The sequence below is a fragment of the Oryx dammah genome, unplaced genomic scaffold (genome assembly GCF_014754425.2).
Source record: "Oryx dammah isolate SB20612 unplaced genomic scaffold, SCBI_Odam_1.1 HiC_scaffold_28, whole genome shotgun sequence".
NCBI classification, from domain to species: Eukaryota; Metazoa; Chordata; class Mammalia; order Artiodactyla; family Bovidae; genus Oryx; species Oryx dammah.
Window position 1 is genome coordinate 97,383,672 of NW_024070212.1, and position 19,731 is coordinate 97,403,402.

General features: G+C 49.9%; 2 protein-coding genes across 5 annotated transcripts in view; both read left to right on the top strand.

The window, feature by feature from the left end:
- The first annotated feature begins 753 nt into the window (after positions 1 to 753).
- On the top strand, positions 754 to 9,435 carry MOB3C (MOB kinase activator 3C). Its single transcript, XM_040231249.1, has 4 exons — positions 754 to 883; positions 4,475 to 4,936; positions 6,901 to 7,103; positions 7,427 to 9,435. Exons 2-4 carry the CDS (start codon positions 4,519 to 4,521, stop codon positions 7,454 to 7,456), a joined length of 651 nt encoding a protein of 216 aa, XP_040087183.1. The 5' UTR covers positions 754 to 883; positions 4,475 to 4,518; the 3' UTR covers positions 7,457 to 9,435.
- A 3,416-nt stretch (positions 9,436 to 12,851) lies between these two features.
- The window catches only part of MKNK1 (MAPK interacting serine/threonine kinase 1), a 45,387-nt gene continuing 38,507 nt past the window's right edge, over positions 12,852 to 19,731 (top strand). For 3 of the 4 annotated variants that reach the window (XM_040231250.1, XM_040231254.1, XM_040231251.1), the window contains exon 1: positions 12,852 to 12,957. The gene's annotated coding sequence lies outside the window, so the exon portion shown is untranslated. Of the gene's footprint in view, positions 12,958 to 12,988; positions 13,293 to 19,731 lie in introns of those variants that run through there. The other variant, XM_040231252.1, reaches the window with a different exon arrangement.

Here is a 19,731-nt window from a genome sequence, read left to right on the forward strand (position 1 = left end):
CTGGGCCTGGGACCCACAGAGTGCATTCTGTGCTTCTGCAGGGAAAAGAACCCAGGTAGAAAAGTAGGGGATGCAAAACAGCTCTTGGTTTTGGATCTGATTAGAAGAAAGGAAGGAAAAAAGATGTTCCAAAGTGGGAATAGCTGGAACAAAAATGTGGGTGGGTGGGGGCAAAGGGTGGGAATGGGATGACTTGGCCCAGGAGTGAGGAGAATCTGCCCAGCCTGAGCCAAAACCCCAGCCCTGGTGGGTGAGGTGAAAGTCTGATCTGAGCACTCTTGGGAGCCAGTCCTTTGAGTGCTGAGGTAATGGTTCCCAAGGCGTTCGTTCATTCAATCAGCAAATGGGTATTAAGTGCCTGCTGTGTGCCAGGCACTCTGCCAGGAGCTGAGGGTATGGGAGTGGATGGCAGATCTGATCTCTAATTGAGCTCAGCGACAAGGGAAACACAGATTCCAGGAAGGCAAGGAAACCACCATTATCCAGCTCCAGACAGAGCTGGATAAAATGGGTTTGTCCCCATTTTACAGTCAAGGAAACTGAGGCTGCCTCTTAGACCCTAAGAGAACCAGCTCTTAGTCCTTTGGTCCTGGGAAGCTGGGGGAGCGATATGGACTTTCCGGAAAGGCGAAGGTATGGGGGGGGGGGGTCCTCTCTCCCCGCCCCTTCCCCGCCCCTTGGCCGCAGCGTGGCGGGGCCGGGAGGGCCTGGGCGGAGCTGGCGTCGCCTTGGGGGCGGAGGGCGACAGCGGGTTCGGCAGGGCAGGCAGGCGGACAAGCGAGAAGACCGGCACGGCCGGGAACCGGCTGGAGGAGAGGACCACGCGCTGGGGATGTGACTCCGCGACCAGAGAGGACTCGCGCTAACCCACCCGGCGGACCCCGTGAGTGAGATCCCCACGCGCCCCGCCGCGCACACAGCCCAGCCTCTCTTCCACTTTCATTTCTTCGGCTGTCCCGGCCTGGCACCATCCCCAGGCGACCTGCGCCCGGAGCAGGCTGCCCACAACCCTGGTTCCGGGGTCCGGGACTCGGAGCTGGAAAGTCAGGGTGGGGTGGGGGCGCGTCGGTTGAAGAAGGCGTGTCTTCGCAGGCGGAAATTTCAGGCCTGCTCCTCTGGGTCCTACGACCCATCTGTACTGGCAGCTGGGCTGGGGAGATGGGGGCGTCAGGTGTTCTGGGAGAGGTTGAGGAGTGGTCGTGGGTGGCCGAGCGCCACGGGGAGGAGCTGGGAGTCCTCGCCTCGACTTTCCTCTTGGATTTCTGCTCTCAGCGCTCCCGCCCACCCTCACCCCGCTAATACACATCGCACTACTCTAGGCTGGATTCTGGTTTCCAACTGGGGCCAAGATCCTGGGTCAGGACTGGAGGAGTGGCAGGTGTGGCCCTGGCAGGGGGCTGAGTGTCAGAAGCAGGCAGGGCTCCTCTGTGGCCTTTATTTGGGAAACCCAGATGCCCACCCAGGGAGCGAGCCATCACTGGCCACTTTAGGAATGAAAGGACGTCCAGAGTTAGGAAACGGGGGCCAAGAGGGGGAATAGCCGTGGTTCTGTGAGATAAGAGACTCACTGACTCGATGGACGTGAGTCTGAGTGACCGGGAGCTGGTGATGGACAGGGAGGCCTGGCGTGCTGCGATTCATGGGGTCGCAGAGAGTCGGACACGACTGAGCGACTGAACTGAACTGAACTGAAAGGGATGAGAGTGGGAAGTGAAAACAGACAAGTGGCCTGGATACAGGGGCATCTATCCATGTTCCCTCCCTCACAAGCTTTCATTTCCCCGGGGAAAGACCCAGGCGTTGACATTCTGCAGCAAGAAGGTGGGACAGTCCTGTCACTGGTTAGGACACCCAAGTTGCTGTGGAGTGTGGCGGAGGCACAGTGTGTTGGGGGAACAGGAATTAAGTTGGTCTAGTGGATGGGAAGATGCCTCCCCTTTTCCTTCACTCCCCTCCTTTCTCCGTATCTCTACCAGACCCGCGGCAAGCAGCTAGGACAGGAAAATGGCCCTTGACCAGTTGTCATGCCCCACCTTATCCCAGTGTCCGTTGTGCCACTGGAGATCCCCTGCTTGTGACTTGCTGCGTGAACCCAGGCTCCTAAAGTCCTCTTACGGGGCCTCAGTTTCCTCATCCATTCAAGAAGTGAGTCGGGCCAGTTGATTTCTCAGGGCTATTTCAACTCAATGATTCTTGGTTTTGAGCTTTCCACAAAGCCTGAGCATCCAGTATGTACCAGGCCTGACCTAGGCTGGGAGGTGAAGCTGGTGGAGGACAAAATGACCAAAGAGTAGTCTCCACCCAAGGACAAAGAGATCTGGGTGCAGTAGAGTAGGCTATGGGAGGAGGCAGTGTTCAACTTGAGGGCGGGAGTTAAGCCCAGGGACCAGTGTGAGAAAACATACAGAAGCAGGAGTTGGGGGGCTGTTCATGGATCAGGAAGAAGCCCAGAGTGGTGGCTCGAGGGAAGTGGGGCAAGAAAGCTGGGATGAGATGTTGAATGCCAGGGTAGGTTTGTTGGTAGCTGTCAGTGAGGGGGGATGTGCAAAGGTGGAGAGCCCAGGGACCCAACTAATCGTAGTGTGATTTTGGAAGCTCCTGCCCTAAGAATAAGGTGAGTTTCTTTTTTTTTTTTCTTTTTAAAAAAATTTTCTTGGCCATGCCACATAATGTGTAAGATCTTAGTTCCCTGACCAGAGATTGAACCCACGCCCCTTGCATTGAAAGTGCCGAGTCCTAACCACTGGATGGGTTCCCCAAGGAACCCACAGGAAAGTTCCCCAAGCAGAATTTAGATGCAGGGGCATGTGAAGTATGGAAATCTCTAGGGTCAGGAAGCTTGGGTCCCACACTGAGGACTTCTTTGGGTGGGAAGTTGAGGGGTAGCAGATGGATGACCTGCCACATCTTAGAGGATTTTTTCAAGACAACAAGATCCTGTGGGGAGACCTGCCCCTACTCTCCAAACTCCTCTCATTTTACTTGACTTCTCCCCTTCTGGCTGTGTGTTATGTGCACAGAGAGGAATCCTTGTTTCAAACTTCTCCACTAGCTTGACTTGTTGTCTGACGTGACAACCCACATGTGCCTTTGGTTACACCCAGTTGTCACCTTGTTCCCACCCTCCTTTCCCCAAACCTGACCCAGTATTACTCGAGATGTGAGAAAGGAAAATACTCCAGTGTCAGCTCTGAGGTCGAGGCCTGTTTGTGTCAAGGTCTTTGTGGCTGTTTTTAAGGCTTAGTCTGGGTTAGAGTTCAGGACTCAGATTGACCAAGGTCAAGGACAGGTCAGAGTTCAGCCTGGAGCCAAAGCTGAGTGCTTAGCCTACTCTCAGCCTTAGTGCTTGCTTAGGATCACAGTTCACGTGGCTAAATTCCAGTGGGTACCTGGGTCCCTGCATTTCCCAAGAGCACAAGCACTCACAGGGAAAATGAGGTGATTACCCTGGAAGTCCCAGGAACTTGGCCTATGAGTGACCCAGGAAACTGCATGGGCCAAATCCCTCCCTGCTGCAGGGGTCACCCAGCAATGATGGATGACACTAGAACCCAGGTCTCCTGCCTCAAAGCCTAGCGCTCTTATCATCATCCCCAAAGGCTGTTCTGCGTCTGAGATCCTTCAATTCTAAAAAGCAAAGCAAATTCTGAATTCTGGATGGTCCCAACTGGGTGATGTGACTGCATTTTCCTGCCTCCCAGTGCCAGGCACATAGTAGGAGCTCTAGGAATGTCTACTGCATGTCAGCTGCAGTGGGAGGGGCCAGTGGCTTGTTCTGGTTTGGGTTTCAGGCTGGAGAGGCAGGCTTGGGAGAAAAGATCTCCAGCCACTGTTGGAGGAAGTGGTGCCCCTCTAGACCTGCCACCCTCCCCCTCTCCTCCAGTGCCTGCAGTCACATTCAGAGGCCACCCAGCTGGCCATCTGAGAGCTCTTTCCTTTCAGGGTAGTAAAAGGAAAGGACATTTTTGGTAGAAAAGTCCCTCCTGCTCCCTGGGAATCCCCGGTGGCCGGATGGACTACGGGATATCCCAGAGGAAGCCAAGGGTGGGGGCTCCCCCCTCTACCCTCAGCACAATGCCGGCAGGCTCTCCCACACTGTACCAACTGGCCCGTGAGATCCCCAGAGATCATTTCACCCAGGCCCCTGCCTCCTGCAGTAGCCTCTGCCAACTCTAATAGTCCACAGCAAGTCTGAGGAGCACCTGTTTGGAGCCTAGGCCCAGCCCTCTCTGAGACACAATGAAAGTGGAGAAGAAAGAAAAAAGGTGGGAGGGCTGTGGAAAGCTTGGCAGGGGGAACCAGGGGAGCTAGCAATAGGGCAGGATACCGGATTGAAGGGAAGAGGAGGATTTAGATTCCAAGCTGAGAACTCCAGGCCAAAAGTCAAGAGGTAAGAGGGCAAGATGTGGCAGAAATCAGGTCCATTTGGTAAGGACCTGACCACCATGCTCCCCTCTGTCCTTGGCCCTGGCAGGGAATCCGCAGGTCCTGCCCTTGGACCCTTGGCCCATTCCGGCCATGGCGCTGTGCCTGAAGCAGGTGTTCTCCAAGGACAAGACATTCAGGCCGCGGAAGCGCTTTGAGCCCGGCACGCAGCGCTTTGAGCTGTATAAGAAGGCGCAGGCGTCGCTCAAGTCTGGCCTGGACCTGCGCAGCGTGGTGAGGCTGCCGCCCGGCGAAAACATAGATGACTGGATCGCCGTGCACGTGGTGGACTTCTTCAACCGTATAAACCTCATCTACGGCACCATGGCCGAGCGCTGCAGCGAGACCAGCTGCCCGGTCATGGCCGGTGGGCCTCGCTACGAGTACCGCTGGCAGGACGAGCGCCAGTACCGGCGGCCGGCCAAGCTCTCGGCGCCGCGCTACATGGCGCTGCTCATGGACTGGATCGAAGGCCTCATCAATGACGAGGATGTCTTTCCCACGCGTGTAGGTGAGTCTCGCCTGGCAGGCAGGTCAGGCTCCTTTTTTTTTCGTTTTGTTTTGTTTTCTCTGAGGCCTCTTTTTGTCTGAAGCTCGAGTGTCCCTCCAGGGACCACCCAGGCAAGACCATGATGATTCTCAGAATCGTCCAGAACAAGTGCCTCAAGGTGCTCCTAGCAAGTCACCCTGTTTGGGCTAATATGACTTGCTGTGGCTTGGGAGTCTTTTCTGACTCCTGGCCCCAGGAAAGAAAAGGCGATCTGGACTGGGGGCCAGACAGTATCTCCACTGCAGTGGGCCCTCAGGGCAGAATTTTTCCATTTCAAGCCAGTCAGGGAGCCTTGTCTTAGCTCAGCTGGGCAGCCTGGAAGGGTGAGGGTGGGAAGGGGAGATGAGTGACATCATCCTGGCCCTGTTTCCTCACTCAAGGGCAGCAAGAGGAGGCGTTGGCTTAGAAGCTAAGTGGGCATGACCTGTGTTCATCATTGCAGCCCGCCCTACCTGGCCTCCTGCGCATCTTTGTTAAGGTTATGGGAATCAGAGACGGGCGGGCCAGGGTGGTCAGGCCCAGAGGGGAGAAGTCTGAATGCTGAGGGCCTTGAGTCACAAATCACCACCCACACCCCTCCCCATTTGGCGGCCTGCCCTTTCCTGCACTATCATGTGCAACCCAGGTATCTTCATTTCACACGGGAGGAAACAGGAGGAGAGACGGAAAATGCACTGAATCAGGAGGTACTCAGAACTTGCTCAGGTCTCGTGGGACCCAGGAGCCCGAGTCTAGATGTGCAGGACAAGTCTGAGGGGCCTGGGCTGGGCCTGGAAGAGCTCACAGGGAGACAGGGCTCAGCCCCACCCGAGAGCAGTGAGGAAGGGGAAGGGCCTCATGGAGTGGGGTGAGTCAGTGTGGGCCTGTGTCTGAGCTCTTGTTCCCTTTTAGTTTTCACCCTCAGGCCTGTGAGATCCCAGATGCCTGTGCCTTAACTCTGGGATGACTCTGCCACAGCAGAGAAGAGGGTGTAGCCTCAAATTCAACTGTGAGGATGCGAGACTGGGCAGAAATCGTGCCTTTTTCACAGAGAAAGTCCTGGGCTTTCTCGCTGGCAGGGTCTATAGCATTTATTTGAGGTGTGCTGCGATGCAGTGCAAAGAGGACTTGAATCCCACCTCCAGTCTATACTAATTAATAGTTAAGTGGCCTTGGGCAAGTGGTTCCATGTTTATGCACCTCAGTTTTATCAAAGCTAGGGTGGCTGCCATATCCGTTATCATACCAGGCTAAAGGTGCAGAAGACCCAGCACAGGGCCTGGCTCACAGATGGAAGTTTCTTGCAAGTGTTATTGAATGTTTGAAGGACTGAGAAATATCTGAATTCATTCTTGAAGATTTAGGAATTCTCAGGATTGGGGTCTGGGGCCCACTGTGTGAATGTTGCAAAGGGAAAGGAATCAGGTGGAGCTGGAGAGGCAAGTCAGGATCAGATTATGAAAGGCTTTGAGCAGCTACCATGCTGGGAAGACAGGATTCAATCCTGAAGGCTCATATTTTAAAAAGTGGGCCCCCTCCAAAAAAAGTGGGCCCCAGATATTGATGAACTCCCCTTGGAATTGCATCCAACAGTGTTATATGCAAGCATCTACAGATGCACATGTTTCTGGAGAGAATTGTGGCATAACTTCCATCATAGTCTCAGCAGGGTTGGTCAGTGATCCAACAAGGCTGTAGAGTCGTGTTCAGGGTGATGGGGAAATTGGAAGATGATTTGTATTTCAGCAGCAGAGAGGCACAGTGAGCTTTGTGCTTCATTAAAAAGGGAAGTACTGGAGAAAGCAAACCTTGATCTCTGTTTCCCACAGGGAAGTGTGCTAGGGAAAGAGGCCATCCTGGGCAGTGTGGGGGATGGGCAGGGTTGGGCAGAGTTTCCTCAAAAGGTTGCTGATGTCCTGTATCTATCTGCCCATCCCACCCACTAGGAGTTCCCTTCCCCAAGAACTTCCAGCAGGTCTGCACCAAGATCCTGACCCGTCTCTTCCGCGTCTTTGTACATGTCTACATCCACCACTTTGACAGCATCCTCAGCATGGGGGCCGAGGCGCATGTCAATACCTGCTACAAGCACTTCTATTACTTCATTCGCGAGTTCAGCCTGGTAGACCAGCGGGAGCTGGAGCCACTGGTGAGGCCAAGCCCCCACTGCCCTCCCCTACCAGGGATAGCCTCTGTGAGTTTTCAGATCCTTTCAGTTTAAAGGCTCTTTAAGAAAATCCAATACCCAGGTGGATATATCAGGAGACCGCAATTCATTTAACAGTGGGTTTTGTACTTTAATAGCGAATTCATTCAGTTTACAGACACAGGTCTGCAGCCTGGAGTTGGGGGGTGGTGGTGGCAGGCAGGAGCCAGGCTCAGGCAGAAGAGTTGCCAGGCCCTGTAGTTTGGGAAGGGGCTGCCTGGTACACTGAGCTCTGACTGACCCCTCCCCACCTTGTGTCTCTGCAGAGGGAGATGACAGAGCGGATTTGTCACTGAGCCCAGACCTGGACCTTGTTGACTGTCAGATGGACCACCTGAATACAGAGTGTCCCAGGGAGGGGACCATCAGAAGTCTGGTGGCAGAGGGACCTGAAGGCCCTGGAGCCCCTCCACACACCCAAAGCCCCTGAACTTCTGGTTCTCAGGAATCTGCCCACATGTCATCCTGACTGCTTGGGAGTGGAGAAGGGAAGAACTTAAAGGTGGGCAGACAGGAGGAAAAGAGGAGCTAACCCCCCAGCATGAAGTCTAGAGGGTTTCTGCTCTGACACTTGACCCTTCCACGGTGCTTCTCAAGCCTATTTGGGGAGTGTGGATGTGGCTGAAGTGATGGCAAGAAAGGTGCAAGAGCATGAGCAGCTGGTCTGTGAGTGGACACGGATGAGATGTATGTATCTGTGTGTATGTGTGTGATATTGACTGTGGGGTGTGTCTGTGAGAGCAAGTTGCCTTAGACCCTTCCTGGCACATGGGCCCTCCATAAATGTTAGGTAAATGAATGGATGGATGGATGGATGAAAGGAAGTAGGGACCAGGGCCTTCAGACCATGACCACTTAGGAATGATGACAAGTCAGTTACCCCATTTGGTGTGCCTGACGTGTGTTAAGTGCACAAACTGGTTGTAGATGTAGCTCCATATTTGAACCTTCCAAGCCACCATCTTCCATCAGCATGAGTTCTGGGGAGCTGGTAGGAGGTAGGAAGGGGAGCTCTATCCTGAATACTTAAAATCCTGGCCCACCGTACACACAGGTTGGGATTTGCTCAGCCAGAGATGCTCATGCGCTGTCATTTCCCTCATCCCTCTGCCTCCAGGAAGGCCTGGTTATAGACAGCCTCCTAGGCATCAGGGGTGATCCCTCATGTCCACAAAGGTCCTCTGTCCTTAAATCAGGAATCATACACTCCAGTCTAGCTCCCTGAATCTCCAGATGTGGTTGTGAGGATCTGAAACCCAGTAGAAGATAATCCTCCAACTCACAGAGCTAATGAACTTGAACTGGGAAACTCCAGAGTTGTATCTCCCATCTGGGATATTGAGGACCATATAGCTGTGAACAGAGTCTTCCAGGCTTGGAGAGCCCCCATCCTGCAAATACCTGCCTCCTTCCCCCTTCCCAGCCATCCCTGAGGCATTCCAGCTGGTTAGATCTCAGAGCATAACTATCCACAGAGAAACTGGCACGGTCATTCAGCACTTATTACTCAGCACCTCAAAGTCCAGCCCTGCAAGTGAGAAAACTGAGACAGGGACAGGGCCCTCCTGTCCTGGAGATGGTGGGCTGGGGGGCCAGGATGGAGAACCAGAGGAATCTGAGGATCATCCAGTCTCACTTACAGAAACGTCCGTGGACACAGGAGGAAACTGAAACCAGAAGAGAGGTGGGAGAAATTGTCCAAGGCCTCCCAGCAAAGCTTTTGTGGAGCTGGAGTAGAAACCAGGGGTTCTGACTTTCACCCCAGGCTTGTGGATTGCCACACAGGGAGATGAGAGGCACTCCAAAGGAGTGTTTGACAGCTCTCTCCAGAACACAGCTGTTTTTTGCTTTGAGCAAGGATTTCTAGCCTGATGCCAGAGTACCCCACCACTGCTGTGGTCTGCTGGGGTTGTCTGCTGAGCCAAGCCTCCAAAGTCATGCCCCTCTCCATGGCCCTGCAGCTGCCAGATCGCTGGGGAAACACATGGGGCTCCTGGGGCCAGCCAGCTGAACCTGGGACAGCTGCCTCCAGAGAAATTCCCAAGGGAAACACTGGCTCAGCAGCTTCGCCAGAAATTCTGGCGTGGGGCTGGGGGTCTGCGGGGAAGTCAAAGAGTCTCCCAAAGAGGATTGTATATTGGGAGTTGGAGTCTAGACTACTACCAGTGCTGATTATGAAAGGTGGGGGGAGTGGAATGGGGGCAATCTATTTTTTGTGAAACAGAGGGAAAATTTATCTTTGTTATTTTTGGTAAAATAAAGGAGGCAAACTAAAGGGCCTGTTGGGAAGCTGTGGTCTGGGTGCCACATGGCTCCTGGGCAGGCTGTGGAAGGAACTGGGTCAGAATGGGGAAGGGAGGGCTTTGTGTCCTGAGATCCTGGGCCTTGTGAAGGGCTGGCTGGTGTGGTCACATCTGGCCCAGCTCCCCAGGGTGGAGACACTGAGGTTTTCCCAGGGCTCTGAGAATTCACGACCTAGAATTCCTGGGCTAGGCTAGGAATCTTAGAGTGGGGGGGGCTGGGCCTTACCTTCGGGGAACTCAGTCTCTTGGGAGAGTCACTGTTTCAGCTCAGGGCACCTGGCACTGGTCACTGTCACCCATCCTGTTAATCTGGGTGGTTTATTGGAGCTAATGGGTTAAGGGACAGGACAGAAATACAGCTCTAACCTTAATCAGAGCAGAAGAAGGCCTCCTTAAGAGAAGGCTGTGTTGGGTGCCAGTTAGAGCTCCAAGTAGGGGTGGCAAGACATGGGCTGACTCCTGAGTTTATTCCCCAGGGATACCTGAAGCGCTTAGCTCAGGTCCTGCTGTCATTCCACAGCCCCTTACCCCAACTGCCTAGATAAGAGTTGAAAAATAGCTTGGTTCTTAAACAGTCAGCAAGGACCCACCTAGAACTCTTCTTGCTCCCTGAGAAGGAGACAGCCTGGCTTTATGCAGCGGCTCTCCTAGGAGGCAGAGACCTGGGTTCGAGTCCCAGCCCAGCCCCCAAGATACTCTGGCACATTCCTTTCTCCTCTGAACCTCAGTTTCCCTCATCTCCTTCATGATCACATGTGGGAGTAAGGGACTTACTGATTTCTAAACTCTTGGTTACTCAGTTTGTGGATCATTCACAATAATAACAAATACTATGTATTAGGTATGTGATTCCCAGGTGGCTCAGTGGTAAAGAGTCCACCTGCCAGTGCAGGAGACTCAGGAGACATGGGTCCCATCCCTGGGTCAGGAACATTCCCCTGGAGAAGGGAATAGCAACCCACTCCAGAATTCTTGCCTGGAAAATCCCATGGGCAGAGGAGCCTGGTGGGCTACAGTCCATGGGGTTGCAAAGAGTCAGACAGGACTGAGCGACTGAACACACACCCTGTGTTAGGTAGAACTCTAAATGCTTGACATGTAATAGCTTGTTGAATCATTTGTTGCCTGGCTGCCTTCCTGATGCCCAGTGTCCCTCTTGTGATTGCTGTAGGTGTCTAAGGCCCTCCACTCTGCAGCCCCTTCTTCTGGCTTACCAGAGGAGACCCCAGTCCAGCACTCTAAAACGTGGCTTTGCTTGCATACCTCCTATGACAGGTCACTCACTACTTCCTCAATTACTAGACTCAGAAACTTCAGGCTCTGGGATCACGGTTGTTCTGGAATACACCATATAAAGGTATATTTATCTCAGAACTGTGTGGCCAAGACCTGTACCTTACATGAGAATGTCTGAATACATCAGAAAGCCGTCACAAAACTACTTTGAGAAATTCAGAGAGGGATGCTTGGAGAAGACTAGACAGAAAAAGAAGATAAAAGAGAGAGCTCGGACCTCAGCTACACAAAAGAGGCCCCCATAGGGCAAAACTTGGCAAGAGAGGATCTGGGCAGAGGCAGTGTATTGAATGTAGAAGGGCAGCCAGGCTGCAGAAGGCTTTGTTTTCTTGTTGGCTCAGGAGCCATAAAAATATTTGCAGCAGGGAATAGGGAAGAGAGCCATTTGCCCCACCCTGGAGCAGAGCATTCACCTGCTGAGTAAAGGATGCCCCAGCATCCTTGGCCCTCATGAACACTGCAGCCTCTTGGAGGTTGTTTCCTGCTGGTTCTCCCACTGCCCCACCCCCAGGAGCTGTGTGGAGTGTATGGTGAAGGGAGCCACAGGCATGGCTGGAACTCCATCTGATGTGGGAAGACCTTCCTTAAGACTTTCCTCCTCTGAGCCCCTAGAGCCCTCATCTCTGTTTAACTGAACTTGTGTGCCATATGGGGCACATAGCAATTTTGAGAACTTCAGTTGGAACCTAAGCCTGAGTGACTCAGGATCATCTGGCTATTGAGACATTCTGTTCAGTTCAGTTGCTCAGTCGTGTCCAACTCTTTGCAACCCCAGGGACTGCAGCATGCCAGGCTTCCCTGTCCACCAACTCCTGGAGCTTGCTCAAACTCATGTCCATTGAGTCAGTGATGCCATCCAACAGTCTCATCTACTGTCGTCTCCTTCTCTTCCCGCCTTCAATCTTTTCCAGCATCAGGGTCTTTTCCAATGAGTCAGTTCTTCACATCAGGTGCCCAAAGTACTGGAGCTTCAGCTTCAGCATCAGTCTTTCCAACAAATATTCAGGATTGATTTCCTTTAGGATGGACTGGTTTGATCTCCCTGCAGTCCAAGACACTCTCAAGAGTCCTCTCCAACACCACAGTTCAAAAGCATCAATTCTTCATCTCTCAGCTTTCTTTATGGTCCAACTCTCACATCCATACATGACTACTGGAAAAACGATAGCTTTGACTAGACGGACCTTTGTCGGCAAAATAATGACTCTGCTTTTTAATGGGCTGTCTAGATTGGTCATAGCTTTTCTTCCAAGGAGCAAGCATCTTTTAATCTCATGGCTGCAGTCACCATCTGCAGTGATTTTGGAAGCAAAGAAAATAAACTCTGTCACTGTTTCCATCATTTCCCTTTCTATTTGCATTAAATGATGGGACTGGATGCCATGATTTTTTTTTGAATGTTGAGTTTTAAGCCAGCTTTTTCCCTCTCCTTTTTCACTTTCTTCAAGAGGCTCTTTAGTTCCTCTTGGCTTTCTGCTATAAGGGTGGTGTCATCTGCATATCTCAAGTTGATATTTCTCCCAGCAACCTTGATTCCAGCCTATGCTTCATCCAGCCCAGCGTTTCACATGATATACTCTGCATATAAGTTATATAACCAGGGTGACAATATATAGCCATGACGTACTCCTTTCACAATTTGGAACCAGTCCGTTGTTCCATGTCTGTCCCCGTTCTACCTGTTGCTTCTTGACTTACATACAGATTTCTCAGGAGGCAGGTAGGGTGGTCTGGTACTCCTATCTCTTTAAGAAATTTCCAAGCACCCAAACCTTCTAAGAAATTTTACAGAATTCGTTCTCGTTTTTTAAAAGACTGGCAGCATTCAAAGTATTCTTCCCAAGCATGCAGAAGCGCTCGGTAAATATAATTATACCTGCTCCTTGCTCGGCCTCCTCCTTCCAGGCGCTTCCCAGGACTCCTGACCTCCAGTCCGAAAAGGTAGCGTCAGAAGGCGCCAAGCCCCGCCCCCTACCCCAGCAATCGCCCCGCCCCTCTTCCAGCAGGCCTGAGCAGTTTACTTAGTGCGTCCCCACCCTTTCCCAGCGCGTAGCCAACAGGGCGCAGGCGCAGCTCCGCCCCTCACCCTCTCTTAGGTCGGGCCCGCCACTCGGGGCTAGTACTCCCTCTTCCGCGTTCTCAGGGGAGCGTTCTGTAGGTGGAGTGCGAGCGACGTTTGCCGCCAGGAGTCAGCTGAGGTAAAGCCCAGACACGAGACATCTCTGCGAGTAAAATGGGGCGCCCACGGGGGAGGGGGGAGGCGGCCCGTGAATGAGTCCTGTTCCTGGGAAGGAGCTGTCGGGGCTTTCGGAACGGCCCGAGGTCACGACCAGATTAGATTCTGTTGCCGGCCGGGCGGGGGCGGACAGCTGAAGAAGCAGCTTCTTTGAGACTCTCCTTGAGGCTCCGTCTGGGACGAGCTCTGGGCGCATCGCGTGTCTCCAGTCCGGGCTCAGCCGGCGCCTGGGTTCGGGGCTTGGGTTGTGACAGGTGTCCGAGAACGGAGTTTAGCCAGGGGCCGGTTTGAGACTCGGTACGTATCAGGCTATATGGCTGGGCTCAAGGCTCAGGCAGTCCAACGTCATGAATAGTTTTTCACGTGAGGAATGTTTGATATCTGTGCACTCCATTATTTTAAAGTGAACTATTTTCAGTTAAAAGTTCCTGACGTGTGTGGGTCGCTGTCCTGTGAGGAGAGAGAATAGTGTGAGATACAGCCTGTCTCCTTGAGGCTACCTTGTCAGATGGTCAGTGGCAGATCAGAGGCCAGCGTGGGTGACAGGATTGAAATGTTGGAAATGCTCAAGTTTGGGTCAGGCATTCCTGGGTTCAGATCTCACCTCTGCCACTTAACTAGCTGTGTGCCTTCACCACGCTAGCCTCTGATTTGCCACTGACCATCTGACAGGTGGCCTGGAAACTAACTCCCTAAGGAGACAGACTGTATCTGCCACTTGGTAGCTGTGCAAGTTTTCCCACCCAGAGCTTTAGCTTCTCTTCTATTAAAAGGGCACAGGAGGATCATTGTGAAGGTGAGTTGCAGTCCCCTAATGTGGCACCTGTCGTGAATTGGGTGCTGAATATTTGGTACATGAAATGAGTGTGATTTCTAGGAATTAGGTCATTTTGGACGTTAGAAAGGCCTTGGAGGAAGAGTTAAGGTGACCGGGTTTTGAAGCCTCAGTGGGGTTTACAGGTGGAGCTGACCTTGCAAGTTGGCTCACTGCTTATTGACCAGTCGTCATATGCCTAGCACTGTGCTGGACAATTCATGTCTGTTATTTCACTGGATCTTCAGCCATTGACCCAAGTGCTTTCAGCCCCACTATCCTTAGCTTCAGCCCCTCTAAAGAAGGCTTGGCTGGAAGTAATGTAAAGAGGGTTGATGTTTTGTTTTGTTTTTTTAATGTGGAGCTGGGGCAGCTGGAGACTTTGGTGATCTCTCCCCAACTTCTGCCACATCAGCTCTTCCCTTTCTGTGATCCATAGTGCTACTTGGGTTCTTGACTTTGGGAGGCCTATTATGCTAGCAGATTTTGATGGTTATAGGGCCTAGCAAGGGAGCCCCTCTTAAATTCGGATTGCATGAAGCTGAACCTGGGCAGTGAGTTCTGTGAACAGGAGCTGTTGGGTTCTGGCACAAACTTATGAAGATCCCATAGTAATTTAGTAACTTGGTTCCTTTTTCCTTTTCATGGGTGCCCATGTGATCTTCCTGAGCAATGTTCTCAACATATCTCTGCTCAGAAACCTTGGCTGGCATTGTTACCTACCTTATGGAGTTTGGACTCTTTGGCCTTATGGAAAAGCCCCTCCATAATCTGTTCCCAAATCTCTCTCCTGCCCTTTTTCTGTTTGTTCTCTCAAATCTGCAACTTATGGCCCAGGCAAAATAAACTTTTTTCTTTTAAATTTCCCTCAAGTACTCCCTTGCATGTTCCTTTATTCACTCTTCCTAGAGTCCCCACCTTCATCTTTCAAGGCCTGTGTCTCCTGTAACCCGTCACTGAAGCTTCTCTGATTCCCACTACTAGATTAGTTGCCCCCTTCCCACACCTTGAATATAGCTCTGATGACAGTATACCTTGGGATATGTCCCCCACGATGTGCTCTGAGTACTTTGGTGGAAAGGGACCATGTCTGTTTCATCCCTCCTCTGCCTGGCACATAGTAGGCCTCTGCAGTGTGTGCAGTCAGATGAGTCAGTGACATTTTTATATATTTGCTTTGGTCTCTGTTTTATGAGCTTTCAGGTTCAGAGTGGGCCTTTGTGTTCTTCCTTCTTTTTGTGCCTAAGGAGAGTCCTAGTTTAGATTGATGGTGCCCTAATTATAGGCATCAAAGTAAGAAAGTGCAGGAATCCTGCACAAGGCAGAATCCGCCGTTGCTACTATTGTTTTCAGCCTCTTGCCTTGCCTTTGCTGTGAGTTCTGTTGGCAAGGAGGTGATGTTCTGTTCAGGATCCTGCACTGAATGTGTTATAGTTCACACAGGGGAAGGTGCACAGGTGGTTTACCAATCAATTGTTCTGACTTTGCCTTGGCCCCTCTCCTCTGGGAACTGGCAGCTACAATTTTTCCTTGCCAGCAGCTTCACCATCTGGAACAGGAAGGCTCTTTGGTGATTGTACAGAAATATACCTCATTGAAGGTACAGGCAGCTTGGGCAACATCTGGTTCTTCTTCGATTTTACAGATGGGAAGAGGCCCAGAGAGGGGAAAGGACAAGACTGGACAAGACATGAGTCAGTGGTAGAGATAATATGAAAAGTGAAAGATTCTGACTCTGTTTTCTTCCAGTCTGCTACTTTATAAGGAAATATTGAACATTTATTACTTATCATGTGGCATATACTGTTTTAAGTGCTTTATATGTGACATGTCAAAACTATGTATTCTACAGACTTGGAAACGGAGGCAGCTAGAAATCATTCAGATCTACTTTTGGGTTCTACATGTTTGCTTTATGGGCTTCCCTGATAGCTCAATTGGTAAAGAATCTGCCTGCAATGCAGGAGACCCCGGTTCGATTCGTGGGTCGGGAAGATCCGCTGGAGAAGGCATAGGCTACCCACTCCAGTATTCTTGGGCTTCCCTGGTGGCTCAGCTGGTAAAGAATCTGCCTGCAATGTGGGAGACCTGGGTTCAATCCCTGGGTTGAGAAGATCCCTGGAGAAGGGAAAGGCTACCCACTCCAGTATTCTGGCCTGGAATACTGTTTGCTTTTTAATATGGTTTCAGTGGCTGTCGTTCTAACCCATGGGGTAGAACAGTTCTTCAGGGTCACCTACCTCCATGAGAGAGTGATGTTCTCCCAGCCATGTCTTCCTATATCCTGAAGAAATGTCTTTACATGAGTCCAGAGAGTGTTGAAAGAGTGGGTGATAGAATGAAGCAAACTGCATGAGTATTGGTGGCTCTTAGTTTAGGAATATTAGTATACTTTAAAAATTGCGTGTTAAACAAGTCAGGCAGTGAGGGCAGAATTTTAGAAATGCAGTCCAGGAGCTTTCTGTAAAGTTTCTCAGTCAGTGATTCAGTTCAGTTCAGTCGCTCGGTCATGTCTGACTCTTTGCGACCCCATGGACTGCAGCACACCAGGCCTCCCTGTCCATCACCGACTCCCAGAGTTTACTCAAACTCATGTCCATTGAGTCGGTGATGTCATCCAACCATCTCATCCTCTGTCGTCCCCTTCTCCTTCTGCCTTCAATCTTTCCCAGCATCAGGGTCTTCTCAGATGAGTCAGTTCTTCGCATCAGGTGGCCAAAGTATTGGAGTTTCAGCTTCAGCATCAGTCCTTCCAACGAATACCCAGGACTGATCTCCTTTAGGATGGACTAGTTGGATCTCCTTGCAGTCTAAGGGGCTCGCAAGAGTCTTCTCCAACACCACAGTTCAAAAGCATCAATTCTTCTGTGCTCAGCTTTCTTTACAGTCCAACTCTCACATCCATACATGACTACTGGAAAAACCATGGTGGCAAGATTCAATTCAAAAACACATATTGAGCTCTTTCTACATACAGGACCCTGGTATTGAGAAATATACACAGAAGAGAGCAACACATTTCCTGCCCTCCTGTAAGTAATTGTCTTTTCAGAGCCTTCTCCCTCCAGTGTAGTTGGCAAGACAGATAAGTACATAAATAACTGAAATCAGGTTGACTCTTGTAACTCTAGTAAAGAATGTAAACAAAGTCGGAGAAATCAATCCCAACATGACCAAAGGGGGTCCAGCAAGGATTCCTGAAGGTTGAAAAATTTATGCTAGGCCTTGAAGGAGGTTCATTCCTGTGAGAAGGAACAGCTTGGGCAGTAGTCTAGAGGTGGAGGTGAGGTAGAGGGAAAGGAATGGATTTGGTGAGGAAGGGAAATAAACTGAAATGATGAATTGTGGCCATAATGTATAGAGGTGTGAAGAGAAGAACACTGACGTTTATCTAGTCTCTGCTTTGTGGCTGAGTATATTAGATGTATTACACACTATAATTTATTTAATCCTCAGAATCCTATAACATGGGGATATTTAACCCCAATTTAAAGATGAAGAAACTGGACCTCAGAAAGACTAGAGTGATTTGCCCAAAGTCATGTAGCTCATAAGTGACAGAGCTTGGTCCAAACCTATTAGTGTTGGATTCAGAGACCTGTGTTCTTTTCACTATACTGAAGACTTCAAATGCCATGACTGGGGCTCTGTTTATTTTCTCTTCAGAAAGGAGGTAAAGAAAGTTGGAGAATGGGAACATTTTGTTGCAGCACACAAGCTCTTTAGTTGTGGCATGCAGGATCTAGTTCCCTGACCAGGAATGGAACCAGGACCCCATGCATTGGGAGCATGGAGTCTTAGCCACTGGACCACCAGGAAAGTCCCAATAGTAATATTATTGATAATTATTATTGATATACAATTAGGTATTGGTTTTATAGAAGGTATATTTTTATGACCATTTCCCTACTGTCTTATTCTGATATGCCTTCTCTTTCTTTCCATTGTCCCTTCAAGAAAATTTGAAACATAGTCATACCTCATTTTATTGCACTTCGAAAATATTGTATTTCTTACATATTAAAGGTTTGTGGCAACTGTGTATTGTCAGATGAGAGTTAACATTTTTTAGCAATAAGTGTATTTTATTATTTTTAATTTTAATATTAAATTGATTTAATTTAATGATTAATTTTAATTAAGGTATGTACATTTTTTTAAGACATAATGATATTGCCTACTTAATAGACTACCATATAGTATAGATATAACTTTTACATGTGCCAAAAAACCAAAGAATTTATGTGACTTGATTTATTGCAGTGATCTGGAATCAAACATGCAGTATCTCTGAGGTATGCCTGTACTAGATTGTTCCATCACAGGACTGCAAAGGACGATATGACAAAAAGTGCCAGTAGGTCAATTAAAAGTCAGTGGCTAAAAAAAAAGAGTCAGTGACTCATTAGAAAAGTCTTACCTGACTTTTGTTTCACCCACCTGGTCTCCATAGCAAATAGGAACAGAGCTGCATGTTTATTTCCTTTTGCACAGCCTTCAACAAAAGGGCCTACCAGGAATTCCCTGGCAGTCCAGAGGACCCTGTGCTCTCACTGCTGAGGACCAGGGTTCAATCCCTGGTCAGATTACAAAACTCCCGCAAATTGCATAGCATGGCCCAAAAAAACAGTACTCAGCCAAACCCCTTCAATTCACTTGACAAAAAGTACAGTAACAGTGTCTTTTGAAAAGTGCTGCCTGATTTGGTTTTTCTCTCTCCATCTTAAGCCCCCCTAGCCTGAACTTAAGCTGTTTCTTTTTCCACTTTCCATGAATATGAAAAAGTTCCCTCTGATTATAAGAGAGGATGAGATCAAGATTTTCTCATGAAAACCTTTTGTAGACTTAAAACCAGAATCAAATTGGGCCTCATCTTCTCTTCTGGAGGCTAAACAGCCATGCTTTCTTTTAGTTCACTATTAAAACATATTTTCTGTTGCTTGGATCACATTGCTCGTGCTTTTCTTTCTTTTAGGTCTTTCTCCTTCTCGACAATGACCCAAACTGTGCTTAGTCTGCTAATAGGAGTCCAACTAAAGCAGTTTAAGGGCAGAATAACTTCAGATATTTTCATTCATTCATTAACATTTATTGAATGTTTGCCCCATGTCAGGCACTGTGCTAGGGGTAGGGGACCCAGAGGTGAATCAGACAGTCTCTGCCCTGTGGCTAGTTCACAGTCTAGGGGGAGATGTGCAATAAATGCTATAGGTACTGTGATTGAGTTATGCACAGGTGTGGGAAGCTGGAAACTGTTCAGTGAAGTTAGGTAGAAACTGTCTATTTTGCCTGGGCTATAGATGAGGACTTCTGTCAGTTCAGTTCAGTTCAGTTGCTCAGTCGTGTCCGACTCTTTGCGACCCCATGAATCGCAGCACACCAGGCCTCCCTGTCCATCACCAACTCCCAGAGTTCACTCAGACTCACGTCTATCGAGTCAGTGATGCCATCCAGCCATCTCATCCTCTGTCGTCCCCTTCTCCTCCTGCCCCCAATCCCTCCCAGCATCAGAGTCCTTTCCAAAGAGTCAACTCTTCACATGAGGTGGCCAAAGTACTGGAGTTTCAGCTTTAGCATCATTCCTTCCAAAGAAATCCCAGGGCTGATCTTCAGAATGGATTGGTTGGATCTCCTTGCAGTCCAAGGGACTCTCAAGAGTCTTCTCCAACACCACAATTCAAAAGCATCAATTCTTCAGTGCTCAGCTTTCTTCACAGTCCAACTCTCATATCCATACATGACCACTGGAAAAACCATAGCCTTGACTAGACGGACCTTTGTTGGCAAAGTAATGTTTCTGCTTTTCAATATGCTGTCTAGGTTGGTCATAACTTTTCTTCCAAGGAGTAAGCGTCTTTTAATTTCATGGCTGCAGTCACCATCTCCAGTGAGTTTGGAGCCCAAAAAAATAAAGTCTGACAC